At 47.2% G+C, this 21854-nt stretch overlaps 2 protein-coding genes across 3 annotated transcripts in view; one reads left to right on the forward strand and one right to left on the reverse strand.

Annotated features, from left to right (window-relative positions):
* Positions 1-4871: 4871 nt before the first annotated feature.
* On the forward strand, positions 4872-14054 carry TMEM243 (transmembrane protein 243). The gene is made up of 4 exons (XM_039570599.1): positions 4872-5000; positions 11304-11354; positions 12187-12291; positions 13369-14054. Exons 1-4 carry the CDS (start codon positions 4923-4925, stop codon positions 13489-13491), a joined length of 357 nt encoding a protein of 118 aa, XP_039426533.1. The 5' UTR covers positions 4872-4922; the 3' UTR covers positions 13492-14054.
* Positions 13880-21854, reverse strand: part of DMTF1 (cyclin D binding myb like transcription factor 1) — a 29014-nt gene continuing 21039 nt past the window's right edge. For both annotated transcript variants that reach the window (XM_039570598.1, XM_039570597.1), the window contains 5 exons: positions 20845-20930; positions 20074-20232; positions 18951-19337; positions 15769-15916; positions 13880-15238 (listed from right to left, as the gene is read on the reverse strand). In XM_039570598.1, the coding sequence (XP_039426532.1) occupies positions 15129-15238; positions 15769-15916; positions 18951-19337; positions 20074-20232; positions 20845-20930 (890 nt within the window). In that variant the 3' untranslated portion in view covers positions 13880-15128. The remainder of the gene's footprint in view (positions 15239-15768; positions 15917-18950; positions 19338-20073; positions 20233-20844; positions 20931-21854) is intronic.

Raw genomic sequence — 21854 nt, forward strand, 5'->3', positions numbered from 1 at the left:
GAAGGAGCACATGGGAAAGCTTCTGCAATACTTTAAGTAAGATAATATAAAAGAGGGAGAATCCACAATCCTCATAAAACTCAAATGCTGAAAAACCCACGAGAGAACGAAAATTATAATGAATAATTCAGAAAACACATCCTTGAATCAGAATGTTTCAGCTTCCTCATTTGCTCAGTCTCCCATCTGATCTCCAAGAGCTAAACATAAATGTGAAAAAAGTGAAATGAAATAGTCTTGCAGAACCGTTTGAAGCCCGCTGCCTGCATCCTGGAGCTCGGAGGGACGCCACGGGCTGAGATTCGCACCGGATCTGTGAGCTCGTGCCTCCCTCTGCTGACTGCCTCCCCACACCGCTCTGTCCTTGGCTGTGGCTGTTTTTCCCCTCCCGCTGGGCTGATGCTCCTCCCGATGTCTGAAGCAATGACAGTAAAGCCCAGGGAGCTGCTGGATACGGGCTGTTCACATCAGCCCCAGCTCCACGGTGCCAGTGGGTGACACTCCAGCAGTGCCGTGTTCCCTTTGTGGCATCTGCCCCATGGGTCCCAGTGCCACTAAGGTTCTCCATTAACACTGAATTAATGCATGAATCCTTGTTTAGGGGGAAAATCTCTGAAAGCTGTAAGGCAGAGACTCGAGGAAAGTTACCATAAACTGAGAGATGCAGGCAGAGACCTTTGACTGCATCACTAGATTGCACCTGGGCTATACTGGAAATACTTCACTGATTTTTTTTTTTTTTTTAAAGTTGAATATATCTGTAACACCCCTTGGTACCAGTTTTAAAGTCTTTTGGTCCTTATAGGCAGCTACTAAGTAAAACTGACCGTGGGAACTGCAAAACTTAAAGGTTTTTGATTATCTTCTCCTTTCCCACACCCTCTGCAGAAACTTCCTGTTCTCTCAGCAGAACATGTGCCCCCAGCAAAGGCAAGAAATGTATAATCTCAGCATGGCAGGACTAACTGAAAAAAATCATGCCCCTTGCTCTGGGGGGAGGCGCATGCTGGCTGTCCTTGAGCTGGTTATCTCTTGATGATCTGCCACGGCTGGGTGACCCTTTCTCTAGAGGGAGTCAACCCCAGCTCTTCTGGGATGATGGAGAGGGATCTCAGTGTTGTAAATGTCTTGTCCATTTATTCCTCTTCCAGAGACTTTCCTCAGGTCGGGGGCTGCCAGAGACGAGATTAAAGTCTATTCTAACAAACCAAGTTTGTTAGTCAGGTTTCCTTTGGACTTGAAAGCACAGATGAAAACAGCTCCTGGGTGTTCCAGGAATTTTGTGTTTTGGAAGCTTTGTTAGAAAGATCTGAGGAAACTGGTATCCTTTCAAAATAAAGTGTGCCAGGTAGAATAGCCCAAGGACCATCGTGCTGGGAGCTGAGGGCTGATTTAATAGTGCAAAAACCAATTACCAGGCTGTAATCAGTAACAGCTGTGTCAGGAAGCTGAAATCGCTATGGGGAAGGAGACAGGCGAGCAGGGCCTGCTCTTGCTGGAGCTGAAACTGAGATAAATTGCAGCAGAAAGCCCCTGCTACCAAAGAGTTATGGAATAAATTGATGCATTAGAAGCCTCAGTGCATTAGATCACTTGAAAGAACATGCAGAGCATCAGGGAGCCAGGTTGGTGAGGGGCTGAATGCAGCCCTGCCTGCCCAGATGAGTTACTGACCCCTACCCTGGGACTCCAACAGCCAGCTGGTGTGTTCCAGAGGCAGCAGCATCAGTGACAGTGATATATAACTAGCCTTGGGACATATAAAATTTTTCATATATGTGCTGAATGAAACCTTTACCCAGAGAGCAGGGAAAAACACATGATGACTTTTAATATAAATAAAGTATGAGATAGGAGAAAGCATATATTCTTTTTTAGTCTGTGGTGCTGATGTTCTGAAGAGACTCCAAAGCTCTCCGCAATTTATGGGTCATATCTATTTCTTGGAAGTAATTCCAGGAATATTTTTGAGAAAGGAGAGCTAAAGCTCAGCATGTAAACCTTAGAACTGCTCTTAACAGATGAAGCTAGCTGCAATAAATGTAAAACACACTAAATAAGACCAAGGGAGTTGTGTCCAACCTGAGCAGTTGTTTCCAACCTTTCCAATGTTAAACCACCTGAGATTTCCTTTAATATTACTTCCTCCAGTAAAAAGCAGGTTGTTTTTTATTTCAGACCTGAGAAGCACAGGTAATTTTCACTGAAGATTGATATACTTTGAATTGTAGAAAAAAGTGAATCTGTTGGGTCTGTTATGTTAATGGCTCAATCAGACTCACTCCACAAATTAGGGCTGCTGTCTGCCAAGTGATCACATCACCCAGGAAGCACTTTGATGCACAAGTGAGTGCTCCAGGTGGGAAAGATGTAGATTGGTTAAGTGGAGAAGACGTGTAGCACTTAAAAAACAAGATACTACAACAAAGCATGGGCTGAGAAACAAGTAATTCCCCTGTTCCGATATTCACTGATTATTGATTCATTGTTTATTATGTGCAAGTAACAATTTGTGGTTTTCAGCAAGTTTTGCCTGTGTTTTGCATTTGTTCTCAGTTATTCAACAGATGTTGGAAGAAGGTTATATCCCTTTGTCCCGCTGAGCCATAACTCCAAGTATAAATGCAGTACGTGATGCAGGGCACTTCCACAGTTGCTTCCCTCCAGCCACCCCTGTGCCCCACCCAGACCCCACAACCCCCTTGGTATTTAACCTGGGCACAGCTGGAGCCTGCTCAGGAATATAATTAATATACAAGTGCTGCAAAATGAGCACAGAACCAACCGTTCTGTAGGTCAAGAGCACTTGTGTGTCAGGAAGCCACATCCTTCACACCACGGGATTGCTGCTTTTCAAGTGGTTCAAGAGGCCATGAAGAGTCTCTCCACTGAGTCCTGGAGACCTTTCTTCCCCAACACTTAGCCTGGGAACAACTGCTGGAGGGTTACAGGAGGCCTTTGTGGCATCCCACCCAGTACTTCAGCTCAGGGCACAGTCAAGCTCGTCAAAACTGTGATAATTTTCCAGCCTTGCTTGAACTCAATACTTTTCATCTTCGAAGCGGCAGCGTTTTGGTCTCTGAGTGTGTTGAGCGCAGAGGCTGAGAGGAGATCGAGTGCTCCGGAGCCCAGTGTGCACAGCACGGCCCCAGGTCAAGCGGCCCCGGCAGCACTTGTGACCTAAAATGACAGCAGTGTTTCGCAAGAGAAGCGGCTGATTTCACCGGGCTCTTGCTCAAGAGCAGGGGAGCTCCGACGTGCCATGACCAGCGGCCTGTGGGGGACCTTCGATGACAGGGGCTGACGGGAATTGGAGCCACCAACAGCACAACTGTTCTGAAAGTTCATATCTGCAGCTGGTGTTCTTCTTTCTGATCTTTTCACCTACAGACCTGGCCTAGAAATATTTTCTATACAGCAAGAAAGAAATGGCCATGCTATTTCTGCTAAATTACAATTATATTTAGGGAAGTTTGTCTTTCAGGTCAAAAAGCCCCCTGGAAATCCTGGAGAGGTGCATGGCAGGGAGAGCAGGGTCGGGGGGAAACCACAGGGCTCATTTGAACAAAAAACATCTGTCCTGGAAGCCATGACATTTAATGCATCTTGATTGGTTTATTTTCATCCTCGAATGCACTTGGAGAAAGGTTGTATCCATGATGGTCTAGGGGATATCCAAGAGGAAAGCTATTTTCTGAGAGCAAGTGATGTAGTTAGAAAAAATGAAATTAATTAAAAAGTAAAAAAACCCACAAACCAACAAAAATAAATTAAAATTAACATAAATAAAAGTATAAATCGAAAATATAATTAGAAAATTAAAAGAAATTAAAATAAACTAAAAAAACCCAGTAAAATTAATGTCCCCAGGCTTTCTCACATGCAAACCCATCTTCAACTCCAAAGCAGCAGCAGCAGCAAGCTTTATCCTGAGCAGAAACAATATGTGGGAAAACTTTGGCTAAGGAATGTATACATCAAAAGTGTTTCACTGCCAGCAATCCCAGTACGAGGAATAATCCCTCTCTTTTATCTAATTTAGATGGGTAACTCATGTAGGGGACTGGGAGGAGCACATGTAAATTCATTTTTCAGCTCTAGCAGCATCAGATGTTTAAAAATAAATAAATAAATAAGCCCCTCCAATAAAATAAAGCAAAGTAAAATAAAACAAAATAAAATACAAAGTAAGAAAATTACAACACTATAAAATAAAGGTTAGGTTGGATATCAGGAAGAGGTTTTTCACACAGAGGGTGGCTGGCACTGGAACAGGCTCCCCAGGGCAGCGCTCACAGCACTGAGCCCGACAGAGTTCAAGAAGGGTTTGGAAAACACTCTCAGGCACAGGGTGGGATTTGTGGGGTGTCCTGTGCAGGGCCAGCAGTCGGACTGGGGTTACTTGTGGGTCCCTTCCAACTCAGGATATCCTGCTTCTATGATTCTATGAGAGTAAAACACAATAAAGGAAAATAAAATAAAATTTAAAACCCCCATAATAAGAGCAACAAAATAGAATTTAAAATGAGAAAAATCAAATCGAAATCAAATCAAATCAAGCTCCTTTCTCCGAGCTGCCATAGCGTCACCCCTAACGAGATTTGCACAAATACCGCAACTTGGTTGAGCAACAAACCGGCGGCAGCGCGCCCGCCCCTCCCCGCCGCTCCCCGCGCAGCCCGGGCCGGCGGCTCCGCACCCGCGCAGCTCCCGCGGGGCCGCTCCCGCCCCTCCCTGCCCCGTGCCCGGGGCGGGGCGGGCGCGCGGCAGCTGCGCGGGGCGGGGCGGGGCGGGGCGGGCGCGCGGGGAGCGCGGGGCGCGGAGGGGCCGCGGAGGGGCCGCGCGGGGGGGCTGAGGGGAGGGGGGGAGGCGCAGCATGAGCGGGCGCCCCCCCGCGGCCGCCGGCGCAGCGCCCCCGCGCCATGGAGGGATTCCCCGCCCGCGGGTACGGCACCGGCGGCGCGGACAACCGGCCGCTCTTCGGGGAGACCTCGGCCAGGGTAAGGGACGGCGCTCCGCCGCACCGGCGGCCACCCCCGGCACCCCGCTCCCCCAAAACAACCCCCCCCAAAGCGAACCGCAGCGGAGAAAATGCAGCAGAAGGTCCCGTAGTGTGTCCCCCCCACCCCCTCTGCCGGCGTAAATGCCCGCCGGTAATGAGGAACCTCCTCCCCGGCCGCCCGGAGAGCGGCAGCTCCCCATCCCCTGCCCCCGGGCTCGGCACGGAGCGCCGCAGGCAGCCGAGCGGCCGGCCCGAGCGAGGAACCTGCCCGAATCCTGCAAACAGATAAAAACCCCCTATGAAATAAGAAAGAATCCTCAGTCCCCCCAAAACAGCATCGGAAATCAGAGAGGCTGCACCCCAATGGAAAAATATAAAAGTAGTCCCCCAAATCCCAAAAGAAGGAAAAGCTTCAAATTGGCGTAATTATAGAAAACCCCCCCTGAAATAAAACAAAAACAACCCTCTCCCGATTAGTGCCCCAAACCAAAAATAATCCATCAAAACCAGCCCCAAATTTAAAAAACACCAAACAATATCCCCAGAACTAACCCGCTCTCAGCAAGACCCCCTCCCCAAATAAAAAACTCACAAAACATTCCCCTCCTTCCCCAAGGAAATCAACTTTCAAATAACCGCCCCCAAACCAACATCCCCCCAAAACTGTGTCGAGGAGTTGGGGCTCGGGGTCCCAGGGTCAAGGGGACCCCCGGAGTGGGGTTGGGAAGGGGTTTGGGCACGGGCAGGGGTCACACAGCCACTGTGTCCCAGCCGGGTGTGCCCTGCAGCCCCCCAAGCCGGGGCTTTGGGGCTGCAGCACCCCAGGCTGCCTCTCACCCGGTTAGGGGCGTCTTTGCTGGGGATGGGGATGGGGATGGGGGCTGCGTTTGGTGCTCTCCTGGGAACTGATTTTCCTCCTGGGATGGAGGAGCCGGCGGTGGCTCTCCTTGGCTGACGTGTGGCAGCAGCGGCTCCTCAGGTGTCAATCCCCGTAAGCCGCTCAGCTCTCGGCACTGCTGCGGGCCGGCGCTGCTTTGGGGGGCTGTGCTGGGGAGGGGGCTCCTGCGGCTGCCCTGCATCGGGATCCTTCGGGAATCACGATACCTGGAGATGTCCCACCATCGGTTTGTGACTTGGGGTTGTCCCCTGTTAGGAGGGGTTACCCACACTTGTGTGTGTCCGGGGGGTGCAGGCTGAAACTGCGTGAGGTTATTCACGAGTGTATCGAATGCATCACCGCCCTCCCTGCAGGTACTCGGAACTGCTGCTACGGTGATAATGTTTAATGAAAACATAAAGTGATACCACCCGGACTTTTGGGGAAAAATAGAATGATGTGGCATAGGAGGACAGGCAGGACCCCAGGAAGATGAACTGAGGGGGGCAGACGTCCGCCACCAGCAGTTGCTGGCCCTGATGGGAGCGCAAGGGTACCTTTGTTGGAGCAGTGCCCTGCACACTTTGGTCCTGTTGGCCAGTCCTTGGTCAGGGATTTTGGGAAGCCCCCAGCGATGAGGGAGCTTCTGGGGACTGGGATGTGCCATCAGAGCTCGATGGCAGTCCTGGCAGGTAACCCCCAAACTTTTCAGCCTAGGTTAAGCCTTGGATCCCTGATCCCCGTCTTTTTCCAGCTATGCCTCTGCTCGCAAAGGAGAGCGATAAATAATAAACGTGGGATGCTAATTTCAGTTCCTGGGCTCTAATGGGGATCCAGCGTCCTGCACTTCACCCCCTGCCTATCTCCTGTGGCTTCTTTGGAACCTGTCATTTGGGCCGAGCAGCAGCCAATGGTCTCTCTCTGCTGTACCCGTGTCTGACAGACAAGGGATCACTGTGCTGGCCCGGGGTCCTTTCCTCCCTGATTCACTGGGGTTGCCTAGAAACGGACGCTGGTGAGGTCCCGAGCTGGAATGTTCTGTGTCAGAAATGGAGAAGCTGAACTTTGCCTTTAAATGGGAGCAGGTCTGCCAGGAGGAGTGTGTCTGCCCACGCCCCAGCTCTGCTTTTGGGTCTCTGCAAGTGATGGCCGATATTGGCAAACCGGGAGTCTCTGCTCGGGCTGGGGCCACAGGGAGGGGCAGGGGCAGTGCTTGTGCCCCAGGAAGGCCTGCACCTAAAATTAGGGGTCTCGCACCCTTGCCAGCAGTGGGAAATGGATGTAGAGATGGGGATTCCCTCTTCCTGCCTTCTTGCACTCTCCTGGTCTCCAAGCTGGTGACTTTGAGGGTAAAGCCACTCTGTGGGGATGGCAGAGCTGGGCAGCAGCATCGGCCTCCTTACCTCGCCGTGGTCCAGCTGCTCCTGCCAAGCTCGCTCTCCCAAGCGAGTGCTGAGCAGAGCCTGGGGCAAGATGGTACCAAAGGAGTCTCTGGTGGGAAGAGGGAGTGTAGCAGCATGGTGCTGATGAACGCCAGGCACTGTGGATTCAGCTGTGGTTTCCAGGGATGCAGCACTGGCAGCGAGTGGGTATGAGACAATGCAAAGGCACGGCTGTACCATGGCAAAGAGGGGACAGAGTGTCACAGGTGCAGCACTTCTTGGGAAAGAAGTTGGAAGTTGGGTTCCTCCATGGTGGGAGGACATATGAGTGGGTGGGAGTTAATTGCTATGAGTTGGAAGTAGAAAACAATAGAGAGACTGACCAGCTCGGGATGGGAATGATGAGCCTTTGAGGACACACCAGGAACACTCCATGTCTTGCAGTGGCCAGCATGGCCCTGAGCACAGCTTGTATTGCCTGGAATTCCACGAGGCTGGGTCTGGCACTGCATTCAGGTATCCCCTACGGCTGCAGTGGGCTGCAATGGCTGCTGACCATCTGGACTTGCTGATGTAAGGCATAAAAATGGCCTTTTCGTCACTCCTGCAGAGATTGCACCAGGTACCCATGCTCCAGGGGACCAGCTTCATGCTCCAGGAGACCAGCCCGTTCCCTTGTCCTGGCCAAGCCTCTGCTGGGATTCCTGTGGGCTCAGCCATACACTGCTAACCTGGAGGATTCAAGGATGGGAGGGGGCAAAGACCAAAGCTCCCACTCTCTCAAAGCCTGTGAAAGGGGTGCAGTGGTGCAGATACATTCTCAGTCCTGCCTCAGTTTCCCTGCTGCTCCAAGTAACCTTGACCCAGATCCCAAAGAATCCTGGCTTGTGCCCTCCTGCTTTGCAAGGATTTGATGCTTCCTGACCTTATGTCCCTTTCCCAGAGGCAGATGGAGGGAGACCTCTGCACTGCAGAAGCTCCCTGGGAGAAACTTGATGCCTCCAGCCCCTGCAACACCCTCCCCAGAGTAGGAGGAGAGGGCAGAAACCTCCTGTTTCAAAATGCAGCTTGTGCAACAGTGAAACATGGAATTCATCTCCTGTCTGGCCAACAGCTCACTACATCTCGACAGCTGGCTGGCTGAATGGGGACCCCCATGGAGGTACTGCTGGGCTGTATCAGAAGTTAGTGTGTGAGTGCCAGTGCCCTGTGCTGGTCCAGGTGACCTCAAGCAGCTGCAGGCTCTCTGTTTTGGTGGGCCTGCTGGGTTTTTTTGTCTTTTTACTCTAGTGGCTATTACGATACATAGTGATGCTGGAGAAAAACCCTTCCTGAATCAGCTGTGCTGGTTATAAGAGCTGGCTTTGCCAGCTGGGTGACATGTAGGATACAAGGCTCACTGCAGCTGGTTTCCATGTGCCCAGCATCCAGGAGTGTCTGTCCGGGCCGGGCTGTGCACTCGGACACGGTGTGGAGGTGAAAGGCTCCGTCAGCCCCAATCCCTTTAGCCGTCGCGGCCTCTGCTTGAGTATTTTTAACCTTTTTGCTGTGCTAAGCTGCCTGGGGCTGAAGTGTCAGTGGGCACTGGGGAATACAGCCTCTCACTGCTTTGCCAAGCCCGGGATTTCAGGATCAGTGTCTCTAATCCCCAGATCCTGAAATACCTTCTTCGGCCGACAGCGCATTTGGAAAATCTGAGTGACCGCAGGTTTAAGCACGGGGCAGGGGATGCCTTGGCCGCAGGGACTGGATGCCACGTGCTCCACTGCCAGCATCCGTACCTGATCCGGCTGTTGCTGGGAAGTCCATCACTCAGCAGTGTGAGATGAGAGTTCCTGTGCTGGGGGACGCTCTCTCCCACACTGTAACAGTTGGGGAGAAATGCTCCATGGCCACTGCCAAGTGTGACCCCCTTGTTTTCTCCTGCCAGTCCAGTCTGTCCTCACACAATGGGTCTCTAGCTAATTAGGAGAAGCAGAGTCATGCCTGAGTTTCTGGATGGTGACTGTGTCCATCCCTCCAAGCTCTCTGCAGAGCTGGCTGTGACTGTGCTCACCAGGTGAGCTCTGCAGGTTGGTGACCCACTGCTGCTCTGCAGCTGGCTCCCTGGCATTCCCTGCTATCTCTGCTGTTGGAAACCCATCTCCTCATGGCACAAGGAATCCAGTTGCTCACCTCTTGCCACCCTGAATGGCGGTGCTGAGCCTGAATGCAAACTCTGGTCCCCCTCTGTAACATTGCCTTGGTGGGCTCAGCCAGGTCTGCAGGGCAAGGGCAGAGCAAAACTGCCATCCTCTCCTGGTATTGGAGTGGCTTTTGGGGGTGAGGACCCTTCCGTGTCCTGCCTAAATTAAAGTTAGCTTTGAGTTCTTCAATTTGTTTTAGGTGAGGAGGAGGAGTCCAGCTGAGCCATCACAATATGCTGTTGTGGAGCATTTCATGCCTGCATTTCTCAAGTTGCTTCTCTTACTTTCCTGGAGTTACTTGTCTCCGTCTTTGGGGTCAGTGGTGGGTATCTCATAGTTGGCTCCCAGAGGCTGCCGCTGTGTGGGAATGCTGGTGAGGAGAGGGGGTTTGTGCCTGGCTGGCAAGGACCTTGCACAGGGGATGTGGGTGACAATTTCCTATGGGGGGGTTCACTTCCCACTGCTGCAGTCACCACTGTGCCCCCATGGCTTGGGGCTTCTGAGCTACAGGAGCATCAATGGTCTCGTTTTACAAAGAGGAGCTGGGGACTAATAAAAGAGGTTTCCAAGAGTCTGCTTGCTGTGGCCCTTTCACTTGGAGATGAACACAACCAGGGCACAGCATCCACCTGTTCCTGAATCACTTGAATGTGAGCTCCACGAAGCCTAGGTCAGGGCTGGTGATGTCCCACAAAACCATAATTTGCTGCTCTCTGCTTTCTTCTTGTGCCCTGCTGCTGCCATGTGTTACTTCTTCATGACCCAGGATTACTCCCTCTACAAATCCAGATTCTAGGAGGGAAGAAAGGTGCAAGAGCAGGTGGAAGGAAGCCCATCTTGCCCTGCCTGCTGGCTGCGGTGTCTTGGGCAAAATGCTTTCACTGCACAAACTTTTTTCTCACTTTCTTTTCACCACACTTAATCACTCTCAGTATAATTAATCGAAGTTTGTGGAGTTTTCTCTCTGCACAGCTTTTCTGCTGTAGCTGTTCTTCTAGCCTTTGATTTGAGTTGTCAGCTATGTGCAGCCCAGCCTGACTGTAGTGATACACATTTATACTCAGAGCAGCACCAGGGAGAAGGCAGTGTGCTGGCAGGGATGGGAATGTTCTCTTTTTCCTTTGTTTTTCACTCCAGAAGGCGCATCAGTACAGGGTCTTGCTCTGGGTGCTTCTCTGAGCCCATGGTCACACAGCCCAGTGTCACAGCCAGCCCCTGCCCTGATGCCACTGGGATGGGACTGCGATGCTGGCACTGAGGGATCTCTCTTCTCAGGTGCAAAAAGGTTGTGTCCTCCCAGTCAGTCGTTTTACACGGATGAGGAGCAGCAGAAAGAAGTGTGGGGGGATATCTGTCTGTCCAAGCAGAGCCACTGTGTGGTATGTTCAGATCTGCTAGTGTTAGGGTGGAATGTTTGGGGTGTGGGCAATGCTTCACCTCCTTACCAGCAGCCCACAAATGCCCACCTAAGACTCTATCAATCTATTAATTCTCAGGCAGTGAGGCTAAAAAAAACCTTTCCTGACAACCTCCATCTGTGCGCTCCCACTTTAAAAAAAAGATTTAAAAATAATTTGCACAACTGTAATCAATTTGGATGTAGCAGAGAAGCCATCTGCAAATGAGCAAACCTGCTGCACAAGGCCTTGACCAATACAACCTCCCTGGGGTCCATGGAGGGAGGGAAACCCTCCTGTGTGGCAGAGCTGACCAGGGAGCCTCGATGGTGTGCTGGGGATAACGTGGATCCCGGCTGATGCTCTCTGTTGTTGGTTAATGGTCTGTTTTATATGGTTTGGGGTTCTTTGTTGTTAGTGGTTTTTTTGGTACACAAAACACTCTTATCTTTTCTTCAGGACAGAATCATCAATCTAGTCGTTGGTGGCTTAACAACCTTGCTGCTTGTAGTAAGTATCTCCCATCCCACCCCATGTTGCACCTTCAGGTGACAGGGAAAAAACAACAAGTCCTCCCCAAAAACGGGTGGTGAAACTTCCAATGACCAAACAGGTTCTAATTTAGGGCAGGCAGTCATTTTGGGACATACCTGTCTTTTGAAACTCTTTGACAACAGGAGGGGAATACCTTTCTTCATGTCATCTTTTAAGAGCTGTAATAAAATCTCTGGTAGATTGTCCCCCCTGGCTGAATGTGAGGCTGAGTGAGACAACAAAGCATTTATGTGCCAGGAGAGCATGTTTGCTTCTATTTCCTTCTATTTATGATTTATTGTCCTCTATTTTTGGCTTATATAAGTCTTTCCAAAGTTTGTCGCTTTGTGTTGAGCTGTGCTTTCCCCAAGCTTTAAAGACAAACCCAACGCCATCGTGACTGGAGACCATCACTTGTATGGTCCACGGGGGGTGCAGGGAGGCTGTGGGGACAGGTGAGGTGCCAGCTGGTGGAACACTTGGCAGAAGCGATGCTCCTACGTGGGCAGTGTGCACCCCCAGGCCTGATGGCTTCACGGCTACTTGGAGGGTGGTTTCTGGCAATGAGCCAGCGTGGCAAAGCTTTCATCGTTTTTATTCCACTCTTCTCAGTGTGCAGCTGTATCAAAGCAGTTTTCCTCCAGACTTGCACATTTTCCTTCAGCTCCTCAGGGGTGGGAGTCAGAGAGCAGGGAGAGGTGTGCAGAGCAAGATGCGAGCGCTGCGCTGCTCCAGCCCTTGGGCTGAGCCTCCTCTCACTGCAGCGTTGGCGAGAGTGAAATCCTCATCTTTGTTTTCCTCCATACAGGTCACTTTAATCAGTGCTTTTGTCTTCCCGCAACTACCTCCAAAACCTGTGAATGTATTTTTTGCTTTCTGCATCTCCTTGTGTTGCATTTCTGCTGGCATTCTTGTAAGTATTGCCACGTTTGCCGTGCTTTTGACTTGATGGCTCTGAATAAAATCTGCTTTATGTGGTGCTGCCTTCTTTTTTACACTCTCCTAGAAAAGCTTTCCTGCCTTGATACCACAAGCTGACAATGAGGGAGTGGTAATGAGTTTGTATTTACTGCAGAGTAAGTGTGTGAACTGAGCCAACTCCTGCAGCCCAGCTGCAGTGCAAGAGTTGTCACCTCTGTGGCACTGCCACCCATAGCTGCCAGTGGAGACAGAGAGTAGGAAACCAGGGAGCAGAGTACTGAAACAGGAATGCAGAGATGGATTGTGCTGCAGAAGACACTTGAAGTGGGACCAGCCATGCCACTTGCATTAGTCAGCGACCTTTCAAACACAGGGGATGGAAGCTACAAGGGTAGGAAGGGACAGCAAGTAGATGTTCCTCTATTCAACAGCTGCAGAATTCCAAGGGAGCTGGTCCCAAGCATTGGCAAAGGGAACTGGCAGGTTTGAGTTCATAGAATCACAGAATGGTTTGGGTTGGAAGGGGCTGTCAAAGACCATCTAGTCCAATCCCCCTTCCATGGGCAGGCCCACTGGTGGCTCCTTCTTCTGTGGTAGCTATTCAAACTTGGAGCAGTCTCCTTCCTCCAGCTGTGACCTGGAACAGCCCTGAACCCCTCACTGCTGGGGACGCTGGGAAGTTGCTCTGCGTTGCCTGGTGAGTCCCAGTTTCTGATCCTAAAGCTGGTGGCCACAACTCTGCCCAGAATAGACTCTGTTAGTGCAAAGCTCATGTTTGTCCTCAACCAGGGTGTAGCCAGCTTTGAGTGTTAAAACACCCCCAGCTAAGCCACCCACTCTCCCTCCCTCTTCGCAAAGCTGACCAGAGAGCACATGTCCCCAGGGACAGTTTCACACACAGACACACACACACACACTCTGTCTCTCTGGCCAGAGGAAGCTGGATTGTTTCACAGGAAGAAAAAAACCCCCAAAACCAGACATACAAGTTGCCAGTTCAGTTACCATAGAAAGCTTCCTCAGAAGTACCTGGCTTTTTAAAATAACACGAACTCCTTTTCTCTTCTAGATCTACTGGTATCGACAAGGAGACCTGGAACCCAAATTTAGAAATCTAATTTACTACATATTGTTTTCTATTGTCATGTTATGTATATGTGCCAACCTGTACTTCCATGAAGTGGGTAAATGAAGGACATTGGGAATACCCAGCAATGATGCTACTGTGTCAGACTGCTTCCAGCTCAGCTCTCAGCTCTACTCAAGACATTTAAGTGAGAACAATCAGCCTGAGAGGAAAGGAGTGGGTTGTGCAAGGATAAATCAGTACATGATTTTCATGTAAATGTATATGTAATGTCCCTCTTGTTGGGGAGAATTATTGCCAAAAGACGTGACATTCTGCTTTTTTTTGAAGAGCTACTGTTGCACTTAATGAACATTCCAGTTGTACTGATGTTTCAGAATGGCACAAGCTTTTTCGTTTTGGAAAAAACTGCACTTTTTTTATTACTGTACAAATAAACTGCAGCATTGAAAGGATCTGTGGCAGTATAAATAAATAGCATGTTACAGTGAAGTAAGACAAATACTCTTTATTTTATTGAAACTGAATATACAATTATTTCTGTTCCCTAGGTAACCATTTAAAACTACAACTTATTTTTCACATTAACAAAACCACAGACTGAAAAAGACCAACTCTTGATTATGAAGAGCTAATTACAGAAATAAATAAAATAATTTATACAAGTCTTTAGTTTCTATAGCTTTTTCTCTTGATTCCTAGCTAACAGGCTGCTGCTCAGCCTAGTGTCTGTTTCAAACGATGTAGGAATTAATTGGCCTCCTTTGCCTTGGGGGCCTATGTCCAAACTCTCACAGAGCTATTCCTCCAAGACTTTGCCACCTTCACACCACTCCCCATCTACTAACCTGCTGCAGGAATCACCTCTGGAGAGGTGGCTGGTAGTGTCAGGTAAACAGCGAGAGATACAAACATTCCAACCTACTCACAACAATCTCAAAATTCCAAGCTTGTGGGGGGAGGCTGGTGGGTCCCAGTAGCTTCCCTTTCTCATAGCCCTTCCCTTTTTATTCAGCTTGCTGTAGTGATGAGAAAAAAGAAAAAAAACCCCAAAAAACAAGAAAAGATTTTCCACAAGTGATCTTTCCAAGCTCTGTCCATTGCCAGCAACGGACTCCTCAGGAACAAGCAGACCAGGCACGTCCCATAAGCTTCTGCCTTCTTCCTATGCCACAGACATACTAATGAGTCAGATGAGATGGGAATACACACACCACTGCTTCATGATGCTCCCCACGCTCCCTGAAGTCTTTGATGGAACTCACTCCTTCCTGAAATGTAACAGTCTCTTACTCCATCTATTACAAGAGTCAGTGAGTGCAGAAATCCTCACCCATTCTTCATGTAACCTGTGCAAACGAATACTTGCTGTGGCACTAAGAGGCTACAGTCCGCAATCCTTGACTTCTGTCCAGTTCTCCATGTGTGCAGTTCAGCACATCAGTAACAAGTCAGATCAGAGCTGGATGGATCTGAGCAGTGAGCACTACAACAGAGGCTCTTCAGAACACTGGAACACCCCAGTGAGATGTGGCACCTGCAGGCCTTGGTTGGCAGCTCGGTCCCCCCTCCCAGATGAGGGAAACAGCCTGAGCAGAGAAAGTGCACTGTAGTCACTTCACACTGGAAGTTTCTGTTCAAAGAGACAGACCGTGACTGCTTTCTTTGGAAATGTGGCACAGGGTTGTAACTAATTTCACAATGCAAACATGGTCAATAGAAATAGACACCATTGCTGCTTCTCAGTGACAGCTCACTAAATCCTCAACATCCTTTGAATCTTCCGAGTCAGGGCTGCCCAACGATGAGCCAATAATGTGTGACCCATCTCCATGATGTTGTAGGATAGGATCTGTCAAGAGACAATAAGCATTAGAACTATTGCTGTGCCATTCTAACAAGATATAAAATACAAACTTAGGAGACAGGAAATGTAGTCTGGAATTCTAACCAATTATAAGCAATATTGTTCAAACTAGGCAGTTTGCAATTTTTAGTTTCACAGGATCACAGAACAGCTGGGGTTGGAAAGGACCTCTGGAGATCCTCTAGTCCAACCCCTTGCTAAAGCTGGTTCAGCTAGAGCACGTTGCACAGGACCACATCCAGGTGGGTTCTGAGTATCCTTAGAGAAGGTAAGTGATGACCAATATAGATGGATATGGATGCAACAGTGTGACTTGCATTTGCATCCATCAGGTATTACACTATCACTGCTGACCCTCTGAGGGCTCTGCAGGGAGATCCTTCCTCTGAGGAGTACTTAAAAGTTTCACAGCACTGACATGTAAAATTATTTAAGAGAAAGCAAGCATCCACTAAGCACTGTCTGCAGAGACTCAAAAGCTCTATATACTGCTTTAATGAAAGGGACTGTCATACCTGTGAGAGTTGTCAAGGGCAAGACTGATTCACTATCTATATCATCCGTTGCCTGGATAAAACCATGGGAAGAAGGAACAATAAGCACAGTCTCATCATCTATTGTAGGTTGATCAACTTGTTCTTCTATCGCTGGGGAACCCAGGTCCTGCACAACACAGAATAGGCCATGAGAGTGCATTCCTGGTAGCATAAACAAAAACCTGCATTGCTCAGCCATACTCCACAGTAAGCATCACACTCTGGATGACTTTTATCTCATTAAATTGAAATGTCAGCACCTGAGATAGTTTATTTCAGCATTTACAGGACATGTTCCATTTTAGTGCAGGCACCCAAAAACAGTATGAGAAGAATTTCACCCTGTTGAGCAATATAAAGGCAGGTGGAGAGGAAAGGAGACACGGTGGTGATAAAACGTTCCCTTGCAAGTCATACGTTTTGTCTGAAGAGGAATAATTAGGCTTTTCCACTACTTGCTGTCTAGATGTTCTGAAACTAGAACATTACATAGTATTTACCTGCTCCACAAACACAACAGCTTTACCTTAAGTTTCACAACTCCTGTTGTCAAGTGTTAACTGAACACAGAGCTCAAAGACCCACTTGATTTGCTGTGCCTGTCACTGGCTGGAGGTTGGCTCCAGACATTTTTGCTGAACCTCATGATACCAGAAGATTGGCAACACACTGATTCCTTCCAGCTACAAGTTGTCAATACCCTCACTCTCTTCCCAGCCTACCATAACTGCTGCTGCTGCCTCTTCCCTGGCTCCTGTGGTACTGGAATGGCACTAACACATCTGGCTGACTCAGTGTCACAGCACACTCCTCGTTCCACAAACACAGTGAAAAGTCATCCTACACAGTACTGCCAGAACCAGCAGAGATATTTGGATTCCAGCTTTTTTGTGTAACGTGTAAGGTTTGTTCAAACTTCAGGAACTCCTGATACAGAATGCCTTCCACTGTTGCTGACACAGTGGAAGGTACCTAGATTTGTCCCTGTTTTCAGAGGGAGCAGGAATTGTTTAGGAGAGGTCACAGCCCTCTATGTTTAAGAAAATCCTCCTCCACCTTGGTTTCGTCAGGAAAACTTACTTCCTTACATAACTCCACAGTGTTTTTGCAAAGGCAGCTGCCTGAAAACCCCTTCCCTAATGCTGCTGAAGAGGAGCTGACAACCTGTGCTGCAGCTCAGTGAACTGCACTAGGTCCCATCCATGAGGGCACCATGTGCCTGACCTGCAGGAGCAGCTCTCTGCAGAGCACACAGCTCTGCCCACCAGCAGCACTGGGCTGGCAAGGCTTGAAACTGAGAAGAGGAGGCGTGACAAACTAAAGAAGCCATTGTGGCAAATGGGCACCTTTCCCAGCCAGAAATAATAAAACCCTGCAGCATGACTGCCTGCCTCCCACTACCCACCCACAGTGACAATACAACCCTGGCAAGCTCATAAAAATAACACTGACTTAAAGAAAACAAAATTTAGGCATGTTTTTCTAGAGTAACTTTTTACTGAGAATTACTCACAGACAGTTCACTATTTCCTAGAATTTAAATACACACGTCAAACTTGAATCTGACTAGAAGGGTAAGGCAAATTAGAATTACAAATTCAGTTTGTTTTTCTGTAAAGAAAAAAAAAGTTTATAGTTTTATATCCTGCTAGCCATAAGCAATTTGTACAAAGCTAAATTAGGAACTAGGTTAATATCAAAAGTTTATTAATTCTACCTCGAGAAGCTGAAGTTTTAAACTTAAGAGTAGAAAGCTGATGGTCTGTGTCAAATGTTGAAAATCTTAACACAATTACGTCAACCATGGCACGGAAAGAGGAAAATGGAAGAATAATCCCCAGATTCATATGTATGCAGGATTCAGAAGCTTCTGTAGTAGCAAACTTGAGATGTACAAAGATTCTCCCTTTTGTAAGAGCATAATGGATATGGACTGTCTATTAGAAGCTTCTTCAAAGACAAAGCCAAAGCAGATCAGTGATGGATTTTCAAGACTGACAAAGCAGAAATACAGGATGGGGTATTTCACTCTAACTCATCTTTTCCCACATTCTAACCTAATCAAACTTGTAAGGGAAGAAGTATTTTCTACCCACTAAAGAGTGTTATCTTCTTTTTAGCACCTCTGTTTTCTGTGACTTAAGTCATTTTCATAATTCCAACAAGTGAAAGATGGAGGAATTTAGTATAAACAATCCAAATACCTGTAATCATTTGGATAAACTCATCTCTGCATCTCAGGTGTTAGAGATGAATAAATCTGAGGCCAGAGAGAGAACTAGCTTAACACTTCAAATTCCCATTTAACAGATACTTGACTGGAGCAGTACGTTTAACAGAAGTCCTCCAAACTGGAAACTGTGAAACATCTTGAAGTATGTTATTAGATTCATAAAGCAAAACCTAAATACTTTGCCTCCTTTGTTCAATCTATCTATTGATGCAGGTGTGTTGGACAATTAACAGCCCAGTTTAAAGCAACAGCATCAAACAGGAATCACATGAAGGCAACTGTTCAGTGCCACCAAAGTTCCAGCTTTCCACTGTCACCATTCAGAAGTACCCTGAGTACTGAAATGACTCCATAGCTAGTGAGGTATTCAGTGCTTCAAATGAAGTCACATATCAGTCTCAGTACCAAACTAGATGCTGTTACTTTCATACTCATACCAACAGAGCTCAAGGATACAGGATCTCAACAAATACTTGTAGAACTGATAGAGAATCACAGAACTGTTTGGATTGGAAGGGACCTTGAAGATCATCTAGTTCTAACTCCCTGCCACAGGCAAGGACACCTTTTGCGAGACCGGGCTGCTCAAAGCCCTGTCCAAAGCCTTGAACACTTCCAGAGATGAGGCAGCCCACCACTTCTCTGGGCAACCTGTTCCAGTGCCTCACCACCCGCACAGGAAAGAATTTCTTCCTAATACTCCATCTAAACCTACACTCTTTCAGTTTGAAGCCATCCCCCTTTGTCCTTTCACTTTATGTTCTTATAAATTAGTCTCTCTCCATCTTGCTTGTAGCCTCCCTTCAAGTACCAATATACATGAAATCACTGAGATATTTCAAATAGCGTAACATAAAGCCCAAAGATACAATGAAATCATTCTCTATGCAGAAGTGGAGAAAATATCAAGTATCATGCCCTCCCTTACCTCAGTAACGTACGTGCTGGGTAGATCAGAGTGAGAATCCTCATCCTGTTTCAGGCTGGCATCTGCAATCTCCTCCTCTGCTCTTACCATAACTCCATCCATCAGTTCTCTGCTATTCCTGCTGCTAAATTTGGAAGCATCATCTTCGTTGTAGGCTGACTGCTCTTCGTCACTCAGTTTGGACTGATGGATATCATCTGGGAAAGTATTTGTTCCCAGGGTGTCTGGAGGATCTGTCAGGTCAGCTGACTGAATGTCTGAATCCACAGTCAGTTCTGTCTGGGTGACAGAGGACGAGATGTCTTCGGCAGCAACAGTGCGGATTATGACACTCGGCGTGTGGCACTGCACCGTGACGTTGTCACTTGTGTTTAACAAATGCTCTGGCTGTGAGCAGCATTTGCAAAAAAGAGACAAATAAAACCCCCAAAAAGGTCAGAGACTTTCCTGTAACTATTTACAAGTCTTTCAAGCAAATACAAGCAAAAGATTCAAATTGCTAAGTGTAGTTTAGAGTTTTATATACACAGGATGTCAGCCCAGATCATCTGTTGACCTTTCCTGTTCCTAAATGATAACTCTGTAGACTGAACGTGGTGTCGTCTGTTCTTTAAATCACAAATAAATTAAAAATAAAACAGTATGAAAGAGGCAACCATTCAGGTGAGGATCACTGTAGATTCAGAAGGTCAGGGTTTTTTCAACTGAATTTTGCATCACTTTTGTGATTCAATCTCCAGTTTGCTTCCCCTTTCCTCCCTCTACCAAAAAGCAATACTTGGCACTACTATCGAAGTGTTGTGAACCATTATCTATTCGTGAGAGTAACTGAAAACATCATGAAACAACAAGATTTGGTTTTGCTGGGGACCAAGCCACTAAATGGAGACATCCTGTTCAGAACTTGCTCACTAAGCTAAGTTTTGAAGCAACCTGAGGTTGCTTTTTAAAAACAATACACAAACCCCCAAAATCTTAGTCTTCAGGATTTTAAGCAAGGTAACATTGTTATGATTTAAGAACTGCTTTGCAAATTTAACATGTATGTGCAGGGCCCTACCTTACAATGTCCCCCTTCCCCCAGTGCCCAAAGCCCGGAGCTGTCCCCGCCCAGAGCTCTTACGGATAAGGCGTGAACGATGATCTGCTCCGGGGAGGCCGGAGCTGCTGTGGCCGTCAGGGTCATGGTGGGACTCGTTGTCAGCGTTAAAGGGAGGCCTTGGCTCGAGCTTGTCTGCAGTAAGTAGGTACCTGGTGTCCCAGTCGGCTGGAGGTGGAAAGACTACGAAGACAACACAGGTTTAATACCCAAACACACTGCCCAGGCCATACTGGAGCATTTTGATTTACATGAACCAGCCTAACTGTAACTCCCCTGGAAAACCACCACAGCAATCCAATCCAATCCCTTCTGCACTGACTGCTGTACTGCACTCAAAAACCACAAAAAAACTCATCTAGAACCCTGGGCTACCAAGGCAAGTATTAAGGGCAGGAGCCCATCAGGTCTGTATTATGCTGTACAACAGTAGGTAAAAAAGGAATGAATTCAACTTACTTTTGCCTTGAGATTAAAGAGAAACTGTGCTATAAATTACAGGACAATGGAATTGACACAATCCTTACTGGCTGCGAGCTTTCTCTGGCTCCTCTATTTCAGATTTCAACAAAGAAAAAAATGCAAGCACAAAGGAAAACTTAATGCAAATTTAAAGCATTTAACTGTAATTCACAGTTTATCTTGCAGCCCTAATGGATTACACTTTCAGAAATAAGTTTTAGAACTTTTAAATTCCTTCTACTTAAATTTTTTTTTAATGCACAGTTCTATAGTGTAAGAAGTAGCTGGGCTTAAAAGAAAAAAAAACCACAATAACAAATACCAGTTACTTACTGGAAGAATCTCAAAGGTTTGCAGTGTTCCACTGTTCAGTGTTATTGTTTCAGAGTCAACAGTAGCAGCAGGGGAATCAGTTGAGGCTGCAAAAGGACGGCAAAAAAAAAAAAAAAAAAAGAAAAGGAAAGTAGTAAACCAGAATGTTCAGCCCTGCAGAGAACATAACATACTATAATTAATACATGGCAGGGAACTGTTAATTCCACTATGAGGAAAAAGAAAACTGGCTGCAATCCTAATGACAAAGTTCCCTAATTGGTACCCAAGACACAATACTATTTAAAGAGAGCATTCTACAATCCAAAAGAGCAAAAGAAACTAAGTATGGGTTTAAGCACACAGAGATAAAAGCAGAAAAATAAAGTTTCTGACGTGATCTAATTGCTTTCTGTCATGAGATTTGCAAGAGGTTCTAATGTAACGATACCTTTGGTGTAATGATACGCTTTGGATCATGTACTGCTTGCTTTAAACTGGTGTCAGGCTTAATACTGTTGTGTTTCCCACAGACCTCTTTTTTTTTTTTGTATTTTTAATCTTTTCTGCCCTCCACAGTATGTCCACCCTGATGAAAGATCAGATGCTTCACAAGATATTTGCCTAACCTATGTGTTATGACTGCAGTGTATAACAGCTGTAAGTATTACTACAACTGTGTTAATTACTTATGCAGTTATCTCCATTAATTCTAAAAGCAGTGAAAAAAAGCACTGAAAACAGTTGATGTACCAGGTTAAGATCACCAGGTCTAAACAACTTCTAACCCAAAACTTTATAACCATAATTATGATTTTTACTTAGTCTTAAAAAACAAATCACAAGTTCCAGGAAGCTGAAACCAAATTAATACTCTCCCTGGGACTTTCCAGTATTTTCCTAAATACTAAAAGGGGAAAAGATCTACAAGATGGTAACAGTGACCCAAGCACTAGAAACTCTGCGGCTGCAAAATACAGTAATTTTGGACTCTTAAGAAGATAAAAGCTCCAGTTTTGAAGCTTTTGTTG

The sequence above is a fragment of the Corvus cornix genome, chromosome 1A (genome assembly GCF_000738735.6).
Source record: "Corvus cornix cornix isolate S_Up_H32 chromosome 1A, ASM73873v5, whole genome shotgun sequence".
NCBI classification, from domain to species: Eukaryota; Metazoa; Chordata; class Aves; order Passeriformes; family Corvidae; genus Corvus; species Corvus cornix.